The sequence below is a fragment of the Carassius gibelio genome, chromosome A14 (assembly GCF_023724105.1).
Source record: "Carassius gibelio isolate Cgi1373 ecotype wild population from Czech Republic chromosome A14, carGib1.2-hapl.c, whole genome shotgun sequence".
Classification (NCBI taxonomy): Eukaryota; Metazoa; Chordata; class Actinopteri; order Cypriniformes; family Cyprinidae; genus Carassius; species Carassius gibelio.
Window position 1 is genome coordinate 24,499,806 of NC_068384.1, and position 17,022 is coordinate 24,516,827.

Below are 17,022 nucleotides of genomic sequence, written 5' to 3' on the forward strand. Positions count from 1 at the left end.
TCGAGTTCCTTGCCCCTTGGTATGTGTGCATAGTCATAAAACACCTGAGGGATTCAGCAAATTTGAAAAAATTAACTTGGATTTATTTATATTTTATATCACACACACACACTTTTAATGAGCCCATCGGAGATAAAATAGCTTTTAGCTTAATTATGGGTTCTTCAGATAATTAAGACCACTTTGTATGTCCTCCTCAGACCTGTTTTCAGCATCACTGACAAGTTAACTAGACCACAAATCAAAGTCATGTTTACAATTACTCATTTTTTATGTGTAAAATGTGATATTTTTGTGACCTGCAGTCAATAACACACCCAAGACAGACACACATGGTTCGGTATTGACAGACTTTAGTCTTTATTGATCAGTAGGGTCCACTGTGACGCTTGATTTTCAGCTTCAGAATTAAAACAAAGTTTCAGTTTAATAGTAGAAAAACACAAATAAAAGATTATTCCCTTTGAACGATGCTGTAAATCAAAGCGATTGATTAACACGCTGAAAACTGATTGGGAAGTCATTACGAGTAAACATTTGAATTGTACTTTATTAAGTGTACTTATTCTGGCAATTTATTGCTTAATTATTTAATAAGTGTACATCTGTCTGTACTTGCAGCATTAAACCATAATTGGTTGTCATCATGATGGCTGCTCATAGATACACCTGATTACAGAGATTTAGTTAAAATAACATTTTCTGTGGGCTCAAGACTTCAATTAAAAAAAAAAAATCATGCTCAATCAACTAAAATCTTGCAATGTACTCAGATATGGCTTCAAAGATAATGTGGCATAGTGTTGAAGATATGGATCCATAATAGAGTGTTAAAACATTTTGTCATGTTTGATTTTTCAGGTCCAGCTTTTCACACAGTGGCTGTAAAGCTAAAATATAAAAGAAAACGATAGATGCTACAGTGACAGTTTAAAATGTGCACCAAGCAAAACAACATCATTCTATTCTTGAGAAGGTCAAAGGTCACTTCAGAGAGAAAGATCCAACTTCTGATGAGAAGATAAATGGAGTGAGCTTGTAGCCTGTTCCACTGTAGAATTTATTCTGAAACTCCACCCTGAGAGAGAGAGAGAGAAAATGAATTCAAAAATCAATAACAATGAAGTTAAATGTGCAAATAGACACAGAGAGAGCCTGTATCTCTAGTTGACTTACATAAACCCTACTGTATTATGTTTGATAAGCACATTTCTAAGGCCTCTAAAATATCATCAATTCGCTGCTGAAACAATGTTGTGTATAATCTAATAGGTGCCTTCTGTCATCTAATTTATAGAAGGATTTAAATAAGGCCTTTTAGTATAATTGTAAAGATGAATACCTTCAGTTCGTGGTAAATAAATTTATTTTTTAAGATATTATTGTGAGATATCGATTGATAACTGGTATTTATGTGTGCTTTTGTCTGGTATACAATTATAAAGATTAAACATTATTTGATTTACAAGACCATCAAAATTGTATCTTGTCTCTTTCTTATTTTGTCTAAAGTTTAGAGAAACGTTTCCACCATGAATGCAGTTCATTTTGACAAACTTACATTTCTATGAATCTGGATTGCACCGTTTTAATGTGAACTAATATTCCTAATATGATGAATTTTTGTCAGTCAAACTTAAATTAAACAGCTAAGATGTGTGCACTCCAAAAAATCATGGTGGTTTCTAAACTATCTGCATCAATTTGATTTCATTTAAATAATCATAATGCATTTATTTCAGTTTCTCCTAGTTAGCATAAACTTGTTTTTATCAGTACCATTCCAAAAATCGTACCCGTTTCTTACCCATTTAAAATATGCTTTTTTTTTTTTTTTACTTTGTTTAAAGCAGTGTAATCCAAATGAATGGAATTGGAAAATGGAAAATGCAATTTAAAATACATAGATCTAAAGTTTAGATCATATATGAGTATATGTGTAATATAAAATGTCTTATTCCAAACACAAAATAAAAAAATAAATAAAAAACATCTGCCTGCTAGAACATGTTTCTCACCAGTGAAGTCGAAGAGCGTGCAGGAAAGCTGACAGGCCTTCCATGATAAGCAGGATAGACACAGTTAGCACAGCAAAGGCTGCAAATATCACCACCAAGATAACAGAGCCCACATAACTGAGCTGCCTGAAGGAGATACTCATCACCATGGACCACAGCACCTCAGATAACTCTGAAAAACACACACGCTACATGATAAGACGCTCCTCCTCAGTAATGCCGGCAAACACGCGTGAGAGCACTTACGTGCGTGAGCCAGACTCAGAGCCCAGAGACGCAGGTACGATGCCGTGTTAGAGATGCACCCCAGACAATACTCGATGGTGTGAATGGCCTGGTGCATGAACACGTTCGCTGTATCGAACTCCTTACAAACAATGGCAGATGAAAAAGACAGAAAACAAAAAGTGAGAAGATATCAAAAACGGCAAATCCGAGGAATTATCCTCATGTGCTCCCAAACCTATATGACTTTGTATGTTTTTGACAGAAAGCTATTGCATGACTTCAGAGGAATAGACCATGGATTTGATTCCCAAGGAAAGAACTGATAAAATGTACATTCAATGCCATGCAAGTCACTTTTATATTAATCAAGTTGCATGACTTTCTATGGTACATTTTTGATTTTTCCCTCTTACCTCCTCTTCTCCTCCTCGTGCATCGTCCTGGTGAGCATTTATAGAGCCGTTTTCTGCTAGCAGTGGACGTCTGTCTCCCTACAGAAGACACACAAATCAAAAGAAATGTACTTGGGTCCATTCCCAATCACTTCAGTACAGAAACACAGAAGGATCGCTCACTGAAGGCTGAGTCCTCTTCCTCCTGTGTGTGATGTATTCATGCACTGGCTTCCCCAGGAGCAGCACGGGAACAGACAACACAGCCACAATCACCAGCACCTTCTGCACGATCATCTACACACACAAACAGATGGCCAGGCCTGGTTAATAATGCTGGGGGAGAACTGGAATCTTGAGAGGGTTAGCAAAGATACGTTCACATCCAGGTCTCACTTCTGTTTAATAAACCATATTGAGACAAATCATAAACAAAGCAGCCTATTATCACGATATCACCATTTTCAGACGCAACCCAAGTCCCTAACAAACCGTAAAATGTCTGGTCTTATGATACTAACTCATAGATGACATCATTAGTACACACCTGTCCCGTATAGAGAGGCTTGTTGTCCTTATTCTCGGTGAACAGGAACATGTCTATGAAGTGGATGAGGATGCTGGGAGCCGAGTCGGAGTTCATGGGGCCGTACACCACCCACTTATAGATGACCATGAAGATCAGGTATCCAAACAGACACAGCATGAAGCACAGCTCCGGGATCAGCACCAGAAACACACTGCTGATCTTTTTGAAGTTTCTACGCAGCAGGACAAAAAGAGGAAGTGAGTGGACACACAGTGGAGTTTCATGAACCATGGTTCAAATGCCAAGAACCTTTGCATGCATTGTTTTTTTTTTAAAGTAGAAAACCGGAATAAAGCAATAAGCCCCAAGAAGCAGTGGTTTACAGTGAATTTATAACAACTAAAGGGCATTGTTAGGCATGACATGAAGAAGAGTAAAACATAAAACCCCAAATCTTAGCTGTTATAAATTCACTGTAAACCACGGTTGCACTGGGCTTATTGCGTTTATAAGACGGTTATTACAAATACGTAGTAAGGTTTCACAGAATAAAACAGAACAAATAAAGTGTAATGATCTAAATAAAAACAGTGTTCTTCCACCAAACAATGTAGTTCCTCAGAAACAGTTGTGGTTCCATTAAAGTGGTTGCCGAGTAACACACAGAAGTAAACAAAGGTGTGTGTTTGTAGAGTAATTTACATTTTGGCTCAGCCAATCAGAATCAAGGACCGGAACTCTCGGTTTTATTGATCTGCACATAAATTTACACTTTTAAAGGGGCTTTAAACTTTTAAATTAAGAAATCACATTTCAGCTTGATCTCTTGAGATTTAAGATGTCACACAGATAGAAGGGGTACTACTTCATCAATGCCTCTTGATTTATGGCAAGCAGAAAATAACGACAACAAGATAACTGGACTAAAACTAACATGGATCCTCATATTTAATTTCCAATTATGTGATTGTCACATTAGACCATTATTTGTTTGTTCAGTTCAGATACTGAACAGTAATGCCAAAGAAATGTAAGCCACCCACGGTGTTTTAGTGGCTAAAATTAGGGTAAAACCAATTAAATGGTCTTTTATTTCTAAATTGTGACAGTGTTTGATCCAAGTATACCTCAGGAAACATTATCAAATAAAAATGCAGTTCATGATCCAGGAAACATGAAGAAAACGGCAAAGAAAACCATACTCACATGTAGTTAAATACAGATAAACACACACCAAAGGTCATATGGATGACTCCAATAATGACAGACATCTTCATCTTATAGCTGTTGAGGAACGTCAGATGATTATTGGCCAGACCCCAAATCTGAGGGAGAGAAAGAACAAGTTATCATTCAGGTATTTGTTTTACACCACCACAATGAAGGAAATGGATCGCTCTTGGGTCGAAGCATCAAAACAAATAACAGCAGAAAAGGGTACGCAGAGTCATCCACAGGACTTACAGGATCGATGCCAAAGGGATAAGGACCAGTGAAAACGCCTGTAATATTGGGGTCCAGCGACAGATAGCGATTATTTCTGAAAGTCTCCTCACTACACACAGACACAGAGAGAGGCTTTCAGAACTTCATAGGCAATATCTTTGGCCTTATGATGAATGTGTGTGTGTGTGTGTCGTACGTCCAGTTGTAGTATTCTGCATTGGGCCGGACGTGCCATCCTGAGGAGAAGGTGCTGAGCCCTCTGCTGAAACACTCGTTGTAGATGGCTCCAGTATAGATAGAAAACAGCCCCATCAACAAAATGAGATATCGGCCTCCAAACATCATCTGCCAGATCTGACACACAAGAGACCCCGAGAAATCAGGACACGCATTTTCATTGAGATTTACAACAAGTTCTTCAAAATGTCATGGAAAACTCAACTTCTTAAGTTTATATGTGACCATGTGACTATGTTTGAGCAAATAAATAAGCTTTCCATTGTTGTATGTTTTGTCAGGATTGGACAATATTTGGGCGAGATACAACTATTTGAAAATTTAAGTGCAAAAAAAAACTAACAAAAAAAACACTATCAAAATATTGAAAATAAAACAACAACAACAACAAAAATATTCGCCTTTGAAGTTCCCCAAATGAAGTTCTTAGCAATGCATATTACTAATCAAAAATGAAGTTTTGATATATTTACAGTAGGAAATTTACAAAATCTTCATAGAACATAATTTTTACTTAATATCCTAATGATTTTTGGCAAAAAAGATTAATCAATCATTTTGACCCTTACAATGTATTTCTGGCTATTGCTACAAATATACCCCTTTAGACTGCTTTAGTGCTCCGGGTTCATATATTGTATTAATTTAGATTACATTTTATGGCCTTAATGATTTTTCACTGTGTTATCGAATATTGATATTTTTACTGTAGAAGGTACTGTAACATTCCAGCATCAAAAACACCAGGAACTAGAGCAGGGATCCTTAAATCTGGCCCACGAGACCCACTTTCCTGCAGGGTTTAGCTCTGATCCTAATCAAACACACCTGAGCGTGCTAATCAGTGTCTCCAGGATCAGGAAATCACAGCTAGCTGAGTTTGATCAGGGTTGGAGCTAAACGCCGCAGTGCATTGACCCTCTAGGGTAAGACTTGAAGAACCCAGTACTAGAGTGTTCAACAAAACCAAAGAGTGTGCATGGGTCTCATCTTTACTTCGTTGGTACTTTTCCTCAATTTTGGATCCTTCTCCTCCAGAACCATCCAGAGAGCCACCAGTGTCATCAGAAGACCGTGTCCAACGTCCCCGAACATGACCGCAAACAGGAAGGGAAAGGTGATGATGGTGTAGACCGCTACAGACACGTGGAACCAGACGGTAAGAGATGCATGAGAATGGAGTCAAGCTTGATTTGGCAGCCAGTGGGGTGTGTGTGTGTGTGTGTGTGTGTGTGTGTGTCACCTGGGTTCATCTCCCTGTAGCTCGCCACTCCGTAGGCATCCACTATGTTCTGGAATCCTGCAGTGAAGGAGTTTGTGGGGAAGACTGTGGGGGGAGACGTGGTGGCTGGCAAGCGGTTGTAGAACGAGTCCACACTACTGCCGCTCTTCCTCTGAGAGAGAGATAAAGACACACACTGTGACAAATGGAGTGATATCAAGATGCAGAATATACTGTCCAGTATACTAGCATTCCAGTCATATTGATTATTGTTCCTTAGACGCTCACCCCTCCCTCTCTCAGGGCGCTCTGCAGGGCGGGCAGCTGGCTCACGGGGCACCAGGCTTCAGCGATCAGGCACTTATCAGTGACCGAAGGGCTGCAGAGATTCAGCACGGTCTGCACGGCCTTACACTTCTGAACCTGCACGATCCACTCGGGCAGACGGGCCAGCGCTCGCACCAGCAGCTGCTGCATGTACTGCTCCGTCTCGCCCATGACCTACAGCCACGGAGGAGCACAGACACACGGTGAGGACGCTCAGAACACAGCGACACTCTGTCAGCGCTAACTGCTAGCCCACAATCCTTCGGTCTTTCTCAGCAGTTAGCATCTATGCATTAGGAGTTTCAAAGGATTGCAAAGTGGAAAAAAAATGAAAGGCATGTTGACGGATTAAACGCACTGATTTGATGTCCTCGATTCGTCCTCGGAGGCCGTTAAGAGTCTCCTCTCTTTCCGCCTGGTTCTCGGGGTAGGGGAATGTTTGTGTGTGGAAGCTGCGCGCACGAAAAACATAGCAGAAAACTGAATCAAAAGAAGAACTCATTGATTTTAGCATGATACAACAGTCCAGTGCATATTTAATTACTTCTACACAGAACATTTTGTATTAAAATTAACCAATGTGTTGATCAATACAAGTTTTTTTGAATGGTTTCGATATATTTTGCACCTTGCTTTTGTTCAGATGTGCTGTCTGTCAACTAGTCTAGGACGTTATTATATATGTTAGCATTTTTAATTGAATTCTTTTTCGAATCAAATTAATTGTACTCAAGTGAATAAACAAACTTAACAATACAACAATTTAATTAAATTAGTATTATTACAATATTTACTCTTTAAGTCATAAAAAAAAAAAAAACATCAAATACTCAATTTCCCACAAGGTTTATAAATATTCAATTTTTTTTTTTTTCAATTGCAGAACACAGGATAAGGAATTTCAAATACAATTTTATAGAGATCCTTTTGTGAGAGAAAATCTAAAACAATGCATAGCCAGAGTAATACTTCAGCATTAAGCATAACTAGAGAAATGTGTGACCCTGGAGCACAAAAGCAGTCTTAAGTCGCTTTTTAGCAACAGCCTAATACACATTGTTTGGGTCAAAATTAGAATTTTTTATTTTATTCCAAAAATCATTAGGATATTGAGTAAAGAATATAGTATATTTCCTCCTGTTAATATCAAAACGTAATTTTCGATTAGTAATATGCATTACGAAGGACATTATTTGTACAACTTTAAAAGCAAATTTTTTTTTCCAGTATTGTTTTGTTTTTTTGCACCCTCAGATTCCCGATTTTCAAATAGCTGTATTTTGTCCAAATATTTTCCTCCTGACAAACCACACATGGAAGGAAATAATTTATTCAGCTTCTCAATTTTGACTGAAGTCCAGGTTCACATATAAACTGAAGAAAATGCTATGACATTTTTAAGAACTTCTTAATTTCCATGACTAGATCTTCAGCCTGGAAATCATCACACGGTTTAAATGCCCAGGTTTTTCAGGACTGTGGGAGCCCCGACCCTTGACCTTCCTCCAGAACCAGATCACCTACCAGTCACAGATCTTCTTCACTTTCTGACCGATCTGATCTCCCCAGAACGAGATTAAAAACACAGTCCACTGCACCTCCTCACCCTGAGAGAGAGAAAAAAAAAAATACAATTGTATATGCTTCTACAATCTAAAAAAACACTTAAATCTTGTATGTTGCACATTCAACCCAACTTTAAATATAATCATCATTTGGTTATGCAAGAGCTTAATAATGTTTCTTCATGATTTAGGCCTCACAGAATCAGGATGTTCAAGTTTTTCTTCCATCTCATGAAAGTCCACAATGATGTAACCACGACATGCGCGCCATAGCAGCCTCTCGAAGGCGGGAACTTTCCACGGATGAACCACGCCGGCCACAAAGCTCAGCCGGACGTCCTGTCGGTGCTCCGGCACAACCACCGGCTCAAACGACACCAGCGGGGCCTACCACGCATTAACACATGCACACATGAACCAGACGGATGCAGGAAGAGCATCTATTGTGACAGTGTAAGTGCAGATCCTACCTGTGAGGCCGTGAGAGAATGTGTCTGCTTTAAAACCCCTCTGTACTGACACAGCTGTGTATACTGAGACCGCAGACTGTCTCTGTTCCTGGACACCTGCAAACAGCCATTAAACACCATTTCTGCAATACAATGTTATTTTGGGTGTACTGTCCCTTTAAGAAGCAAATATGTTACTTTGGGTGTACTGTCCCTTTAAGAAACCAAATAGTGCCAGTTTTGATTTCATGTAGTTTGTAACCTCAAACAGACATAAAACAGGTTTGTGAGGAACCAGCACACGGAGTTACAAACCTCTCTGAGCTCTCGGGCCAAGCGCTCGCTCTCCTCCTCGATGGTGAGGAGTTCTCTGGGCTGAGGGGCCGGAGGGGTCGGGATGGGCGGCTGCAGTTTCTGGGAGAGACTGCGAATGATCTCCTGCTCCAACAGCCCTGGAACCAAGAAAGGGACCGTTTAATAACCTTCAGGTCTCATAAAACAGCGCTGTTCATGTCAGAAGGTGAGCTGATGAAGACTTTATATACTTAAGACATGTAAAACATCGTTATTGGGTGCTTTAACTATATACAGGAATTGTTAATTCATTATGTCACTGCTTGATTTCGCATTCATGAACCAGTTCATTGAAACAAACTGTCCAAAAGAACCAGTTTGCAGAAAAGAACCAGATTTCCCCGCTGCCTAAGGCTCTGGATTTCAGTCAATCATGTAAATAATGTTCAGATTCTTGCACAGACCAATTTTTTCTCTTCATATGACCTCAAAATATTGTCTAGAGGAGCCATCAGGAGGGAATACATTTTGTGTTACTTGACATGCTTTACTGTAGAAAAAACCTACATGAATGGCCTGAGGGTTAGTAAATCAAGAATAATGCGTATAAAAAAAAGTCTCTTATTCTCTCCACGGCTGCATCTATTTGATCACAGAATGTTTATTTTATTTTAAGTACCAGCACTAATCTTGACATGGGAAAGCTTTTTCTCCAAATCTATCACTATTGCTATTATTGGTGTAATGTTTTTTTTTTTGCATTTACATTAATCAGCAATAAATTACTGCATTACTTACAGACACACATTTTAGAAAGAGAGAGCCACAAACTACAGAGAGATTTGTTTTAACAGATGCATGGACTAAATGACATCAGCTGATAACAAACTGCTCCAAAGCAGGATGCATCAGATTAATGTTTTCCAGACAGGCATTGTTTTCTTGGGAATAAGGTGTACTGATAACATCAGGAATGAAACCGCGTCATGCTACCTGCAGCAGCCATGAGCAACAGAAGGAGCAAAGGATCATGGGAGCGGAGGAGTGACAGACTCACCGAAGGTTTTCTCCAGCTCCTCACATCTCCTCACTTCGTTCACATACTTCCTCTGGAACGCGTTCACATTCGGATTCAGCTGAGATGGAGATTTCAAACAAAGATGCGTCAGTATCCTCTTTGTGATGAGGCCAATGTGAGGCAAAGACGCTTATGAAAACACATAAACGATGCACAGGGTTCCTCACGAACACCAATTAAAGAGCAGAAATTCTCTCACGTCTCTGAACTCCACGATTCCCAGCTCTCCCAGTTCACTGACACAGTTGTAGGCCGATCCCGTCTGGAGGAAGAGCTGTACCAGACAGACCTCTTCACTGCGGAACAGAGAGCCCATGACCTGAAACACACACGGGTCACACAATCAGACCGCACGCATGGCTTCTCCTGAACCTGGACGATTCTTGTGTGAACACACATGGCACTTCCTCTTCTGCTTTGAGTCAGAAAGCACATGAGCATGAGTGCGTGTTCCTCTCAGAGGGACTTCTCATGCTTCAATAAAGCCACCTAATGCAAAGCAGAAACTGACTGTAAAAATCACAGGGTGACTGTCCAACTACATCATCAATATATTCGAATTTATTTAATAATATATATTTTAAACAAAACCTGTTTTGGTATAATTATCATGCAGAGGCATATGTATTGATCCAATCTAAATTCAAAACCAATTATAATACATGCATCCATGATGTTACAGAAACATTTAAGTAAACTCAAAAGGCTAAAAGGTTAGTGAAATGAAAAAATAAAATAAAAAAAAAAAAGTAAAGAAAGTGGGACCGGTTACAGCATGTAAAATATAAACCATTCCTTAGACATTTTGCATCTATAATTGATGTTGACTGGATGTTGAACACATTTAGCAAAGCACTGTTCATGTATTATTCAATATAAGTTACCGGTAGTCCGAGTTCATGTTTGATTTGAGAGGTGACATCAAGACCACGTGATCTCATTTTGATCACATGCACCATGACATGTTTTGAACAGATAATCACTAGCAGACGGACACACAGTTACACAAGATCTAAAACAGATATCAAAATCAGTCTCTGGACACTGAATCGAGAGCAGCCAAACGCTTCTGAACAAATCAAGCCCATGATAAACTGAATCAGTGAATGCTGAAATACAGGGACTTCCAAATCTGGGCTCCAGTTCCTCTTTTTTTTTTTTACAGGAATTCCGCTGCATTACAGGACACACTGTTTAAATTAGGAAACGTATTACTATTAAACTTATTACAATTCTTCCGTGTATATAATTTTATCTGAACAACTTTTGGCTGTTTGTTTATTTGCATAATGCAAGACACAGAGTTTCATTTTCGTTTCCCTGACACTATAAAACATCACGAACAGCAATAAGCAAAGGGTGTTGATTGATGATGTTCAGATTAAAGTTTCGATAATGCTGAAAGAGTCAAACTGGCGGGGTAATGCTATCGCCACACTGTATCAAACAATGCACCCAGCGGAGAAAACAGCAGTGCTAACATCAGCTATGATCTGCAAACTTACCGGACGACAAAACACCGACACAGATTGACTTTGGTCACTGGATGTGAATGTCCTCTCTCGGAGCGCGAGGCGTCTCTTCTGGAGAGAGCAAAGTTAAAACAGCTGCTCTGAGAATCACGAACTTCCCGTTTCTCCACACGGTCACGTTACTGCAGCTGTCACGTGACTTCACACCCGTCTTCTTACTGATTCATTTATACTTTGTATAATCGTTTCATCGTGTCTTATTTGAATGTAAGAAATTATGTGTAATTTGCTAAATAAACTAAGAAAGCTGTTTTTCCTCTGGGTGCCTTATCGAGCCGAGCCCCGTTTTTTTTTTTTAATATATTTAAATCTAATAATTTTCAAAGTTGTATTTTTTTAGACGATGCATAACTCCTTATTCTACAGTGAAAAATTCTCAACTAGCGATAAGATATACATACACTAGCAGTCAAAAGTTTACGATTTTTAATGGTTTTTAAAAGAAGTCTCTTCTGCTCACCAAAACTGCATTTATTTTTATCCAAAATACAGCAAAAGCAGTAATATTGTGAAATATTTTTTCTATTTTGAATAACTGCTTTATATTTGAATATATTTTAAAATGTAATTTATTCCTGATTGCAATGCTGAATTTTCAGTGTCACGTGATCCTTCAGAAATCATTATAATATTCTGATTTGCTGCTCAAAAAACATTATCAACATTTAAAACAGTCCAGTACATGGTTTTTAGGATTCGTTGATGAATAGAAAGATCAGTATTTAACTGAAATAAAAATAAAAAGCCTGTAGTCAGGATATATATATTCTCCAATAATAAACCCAATTTTAATGCACTTCTCAATAAACTTCAGCAATATTTATAACTCTTTCTGTATTTACCAAAGCGAGGAAAACATCACTGTTTTTTAAAGATTACCATTGGCTTTTATTTGTATGTTTTTATTTATTAATTGATTAATTTTACAATTAAAAACAAACAAAAAGGGACAGAACATACAGGCTATAACATACTACGATAAAGGTAGAGCATTATTCATCTAGTAACTAATTATCCCTGACCATGAAGTATTAGCCAAGATAGGAGCCACCTAAAGTGTTCAAGAGGATGCACAAACACATTTCTAAAGGAAATTACAATGTTAGCTGGAACAAAGTTTAACAAAAGTACTCTCACTTCCCTTTATAAAGCTCATTATATAGATACAATTAAAAAAATGTCCCTAAGCCACTGACTCAGTGGAAACTTGATCTTGATCCACTGGAGTAAAACACAGCTTCTTAAGAGAGATTTTGGTAATAATTGTATATATTTTGTGTGGATGCGTGTTAGATATTAATACATTCACATCTGCTTCTAAGATATTCAATAAAAACTCATTTTTGTTCCCCTCTGAGTCAGTTTCATAAGATTTCCCCGAGAGACTCAGATGCATGTGACCACACCACTTCCTCCGATTCAGGGCTGTTTTAAGGTATGCCAAGTTTACACTGCCCAGGTGTCATACAATCATGTTTGCAGTGGCATTTAGATGTCTTCAATCTTTAATGTTGCTCAGAAGTGGCATAATTGCATTTACACATTGAATAAAATCATATGCTTTGATACTCTGAAACGTAACGTTATTCTGGCTTTAATACAGCATTACACAGAATTCTGAGCAGGCATGAAGCAGCCTTAACTTAGCGTTGTAAAGAGGTCTCAAAGAGGGCAGTTATTAGTCAATGCAAAGACATATAGTGGTAATACACCGGGAGGAAACAAGCAGCCTTTTTTAAACGAATGCAAAAGGAGAGGCTTCTCGATGCTGAATTATAATACATATAAAAAAAAAAACCAAATTTTGGAATGCTCTATTTTTTCTGAGTTTACGGAGTTAACAGATTACAGTACATCTGATCAAACACCAGGCATATGGTGTACATACAAGCAGCTAAAGGTTAATGACTCCTTGTTCAGAGACCATGATTAAGTGAAAACCATACTACACAAAATAGTGACTAACACAGATCAACTATGAACACGTACAGCCATCCTCACATATTACACTTAACCCAGTAGAGGGAGACATCGTCCCAGTGTTCACTTCATTCTTACTCAAACCCGAGGCCTGGCAGGCACGATGATACAGGAGGACTTTAGTGGGTTTACTTAAAAACCTGGGCGGAGACCTCAAGGACATTTTAAAACTTTGTTTCAAGTATTCAGACAAATAGACATTTTATTCATACAGTTTTATTGTCCAGTGTTTATAAAAAAATAAAATAAAAACACGAATGAGACAAGTCAAACATTATACAATCTCAGACATTCAGCGTCTTCGTACAGCAGCTTGACGCTCAATGCTAGAACTTTTTATTTTATTTTTAATGTAAACGTTAACAGTGAGCGCTGATCACTTGACATTTGAAGACCAGGAACAGAAAACTTGATTTCTGAAGATCTTCACACAGCTTTCCTACAACAGAAAGGTGTCAAACTAATTACTACGTTCAACTGTAAATAGTGTAAATAAAGAAAATACAGTAAATAGTGTAGCAGGCTTCTTTGTCAGATTTTTGCAGACTGTCTCAACAAAAATCAGTGCCAACCCTGCATATGCTATTCCAAGATTTAAAGACATCACAGAGAAACGCTTCTGCTATGATGGTATCAACTTGGGTCACAACACTGAACTTATTAAAGCTTACACACAACAGGATGATCTCCATCGACCTTTCAAACGCTCGCACTCAGTTACCTCAGCCTGTAATAAAAAACAAAACAAAAATTAAGTCCAAGTAATGTGGCCACTAACAACAACAACAAAAAAAAAAGTGGGGGAAAAGTGAAGCGGTGTTGACTGGGTTTGGGTGGACAATTGCCTACTCATGAAATGGATGAATTTATAAATGAAAGGTTGCATTTATAACCGCCTTAGTGATATAGGCAAAAAAGCCTTTTTTTAAATTGGAAAGTTAAAATGCTTCACTTTAGAGATCACATGTGTGGTGCATGGTAAAACCTTATTGGGGGTGCAGATGGAAAGGTTTAAAAATGTCAAAACTAATCTTACCTTACATTAGTAACGTTATGGTCCATTGGGATCGAGGCATTCTGGGGTCTTGTGTGACCTGCAATAACAATCCTAGTCAGAAACTCAAGCCTGCAACTACAAGAAACACATCTGATCAAGTGTTCGCCCCCAGACTAGGTCTGCCTCATTGTGTGAGCACAGACCACTCTCAGGAGGCATGGCTTGACCGGTGCTGCACCGCAGGAGTCACTAAAACAGCCAAACCTGCAGGAGCACGCAGACAGCACCTTTCTCTTCCAGCAGAGTAACACTAGATCAGGCATGGACAGACCTGGGCAGCTGACTACCGCTGGGCTCCAGAGACAGAGAGAAACCGCACACTTACATCAGAACAGCTGGAGAGTCCTCATCTGGAGTGACTTCAGACCACATTCAGCCTCCTACAACAAGAGCAGCGCATATAAACACTGTACTTCAGCAGCACGGACGTTTGTGTGATGAAACGTTACATACGGGCACTTTAACTAACGTTACAAATATCAACAAACACGTTAATGATATGGACCACGGTATTAGAGCATAGAATGTGTAAAACAGGAGTTAGAGTGACTTGTCTGTTTTAAATTAACGTTAGTTTTATTTCTGCAGCAACATCAAACCAAACCAAGGACACAGCCACGTGCCAAACCCCGCGTGCACGACTTAATATCTAATATTTCGACATATTAAGATGGATTTGGACCAGATTTAAACACTTATTCTACAAGCTGTAAGCCTCCATTTGTTGTTTTAGCAAATATTACCTTCTTGTAACAGCCGAACTTTCTCATATTTGTAAGCTCTAGCGCACTCCCACCACAACATCGCGGAAATGAGAGAGCGCGCACACTGGCGCGCCAGGATTTATAGCGCTGCCGCGAACCATCGAAGAAGAGCGAGCGTGCTGACATCACGTGTGACGTCTGATTCGCGAACGAATCAATCTTATGAACTTAAAATTTTACATCAAATTTATCCTGTTAAAGATACGCTAAGAAGATTTAAAATAAACATAGAAGAGTCTTGTGTCTTTTGCCAATCAAATAGGGAGACTATTTTTCATTTATTTTATCACTGTATGTACACAAAAAAATTTTGGTCTGATTTGGAAGAATTTATAATCACAAAATTGAATGTAAACATCAGAATCAATATTTTTGATGTCATGTTATACTTTTATTTATGTGGTTTGTCCAAAAATTTAATTTTTGTTATTCAACTGTTTATTATCTTCGGAAAATACCATATTCACAAATGTAAATGGTCTAATTCACAACCTAGCTTTAATGTATTTCATCTGGACTTTAAAACATATTACAAAACAATAGAAAACATGCAAAATATGAAGGCTACAAGAACATTTCATCTCCTGAAGGAACTGAATATATTTTAATTTTCCCCTTCTATAAATTAATGTTATTATCCTCTGGTCTGTACATTTCTTTTTTTGTTGTGCAGGTTGCACAGTATTTGTAGTGTTCTCTGTACCTATTGTCCTGTGCATTGTTCATAATAATAAAAAAAAAAAAAAGAATCAATCTTATGAACTGAATCTTTTTGATGACTCATTAGAATCGATTTCGCAAATCGTTTGTTGCTCTCTCCGTTCATCCCTCGACCAAAGTTGGTTCGCATTAGCAAGCTGCCTAAAAATAATAAATAAATAAAACACCAAAGAGATTAAGAAGAACCTCTTTAAATCACAGGCTAGATAATACGTTTTCCTGTCTGCAGGTTGTGATGACGTTGTAGGTTACATTATACCACTTAAAGTAATGTGAATAAATAATTTAATATTCCTCAGAGAGAACCGCAAACCTAATGATTCATTCCACTATACCTTTCTTTGACTAATTCGGAGAGACTTTTGCACTTTCAGCTTCTGTAATTTAACATCACCTTAAAGGGATAGTTCACCCAAAAATCAAAATTATGTTATTAATAATTCACCCTCATGTCGTTCCAAACCCGTGAGACCTCCGTTTATCAGACCCTCAGACCCTCCCATAGACTGTAAAAAAATATGGACGTAGTGTCCGTGACGTCACCCATAGTCTCCTCAATAGCAGTTTTGAAACTCAAAGTGTGCAGAGCGGGCCGTTGCCATCTTGGCAGCGCGTCACCGCGCGACTCTCCCGGATAATCGAAAATGGGCAAAAAGGCGAGAGCTGATTGCTGCACCTAGCGCGGCGGTATTGTCAGCAGCATAACCGGTTTGCGAATTAATAATTCGATGTAACCTGATCTTACATGGAATGATTCGTTTGCGAACCGGATATCACAAACTGCTTTGTTTTGAACTCTCTCAAACCAGACACGGAAGAGAAGACAATGCTTAATAAAGTCGTAGTTTTTGCTATTTTTGGACCAAAATGTATTTTCGATGCTTTAAAAAATTCTAACTGACCCTCTGATGTCACATGGACTTAAACTTTGTTCCGAAGATAAACGGAGGTCTCAAGGGTTTGGAACGACATGAGGGTGAGTTATTAATGACATAATTTAGATTTTTGGGTGAACTATCCCTTTAAATGAAAGTGAAAGTGTGAAAGTGAAAGTGACATTCAGCCAAGTATGGTGACCCATACTCAGAATTTGTGCTCTGCATTTAACCCATCTGAAGTGCACACACACAGAGCAGTGAACACACACACACACACACACACTGTGAACACACACCCGGAGCAGT

At 38.5% G+C, this 17,022-nt stretch overlaps 1 protein-coding gene, 1 long non-coding RNA gene and 1 other non-coding gene across 3 annotated transcripts; all 3 read right to left on the reverse strand.

Moving 5' to 3' along the window:
• Positions 1-336: 336 nt before the first annotated feature.
• On the reverse strand, positions 337-11,456 carry tcirg1b (T cell immune regulator 1, ATPase H+ transporting V0 subunit a3b). Its single transcript, XM_052614210.1, has 20 exons — positions 11,291-11,456; positions 9,985-10,104; positions 9,765-9,843; positions 8,729-8,865; positions 8,435-8,530; positions 8,163-8,351; positions 7,924-8,006; positions 6,758-6,851; positions 6,361-6,573; positions 6,094-6,244; positions 5,847-5,986; positions 4,810-4,967; positions 4,632-4,722; positions 4,374-4,492; positions 3,186-3,399; positions 2,822-2,935; positions 2,660-2,737; positions 2,265-2,385; positions 2,019-2,190; positions 337-1,078 (listed from the first exon to the last, which is right to left on the reverse strand). The coding sequence occupies exons 2-20, from the start codon at positions 10,099-10,101 to the stop codon at positions 985-987; spliced, it is 2,460 nt and encodes an 819-aa protein (XP_052470170.1). The 5' UTR covers positions 10,102-10,104; positions 11,291-11,456; the 3' UTR covers positions 337-984.
• A 2,037-nt stretch (positions 11,457-13,493) lies between these two features.
• Positions 13,494-15,209, reverse strand: LOC128027030 (uncharacterized). The gene is made up of 5 exons (XR_008186599.1): positions 15,098-15,209; positions 14,680-14,734; positions 14,334-14,391; positions 13,969-14,024; positions 13,494-13,736 (listed from the first exon to the last, which is right to left on the reverse strand). It is a non-coding gene; the product is annotated as an uncharacterized LOC128027030 (long non-coding RNA).
• On the reverse strand, positions 14,452-14,648 carry LOC128028149 (small nucleolar RNA SNORA74). Its single transcript, XR_008187132.1, has one exon. It is a non-coding gene; the product is annotated as a small nucleolar RNA SNORA74 (small nucleolar RNA).
• Positions 15,210-17,022: the final 1,813 nt, after the last annotated feature.

Bases quoted from the DNA above. Each gene is read 5' to 3' on its own strand.
- tcirg1b (XM_052614210.1), bottom strand. From the start codon at position 10,101: ATGGGCTCTCTGTTCCGCAGTGAAGAGGTCTGTCTGGTACAGCTCTTC. The intron at 6,245-6,360 runs GTGAGCGTCTAA...TCTCTCTCTCAG, and splicing joins GCGCCCTGAGAGAGGGAGGG to AGGAAGAGCGGCAGTAGTGT. The intron at 5,987-6,093 runs GTGACACACACA...ACGTGTCTGTAG, and splicing joins CTACAGGGAGATGAACCCAG to CGGTCTACACCATCATCACC.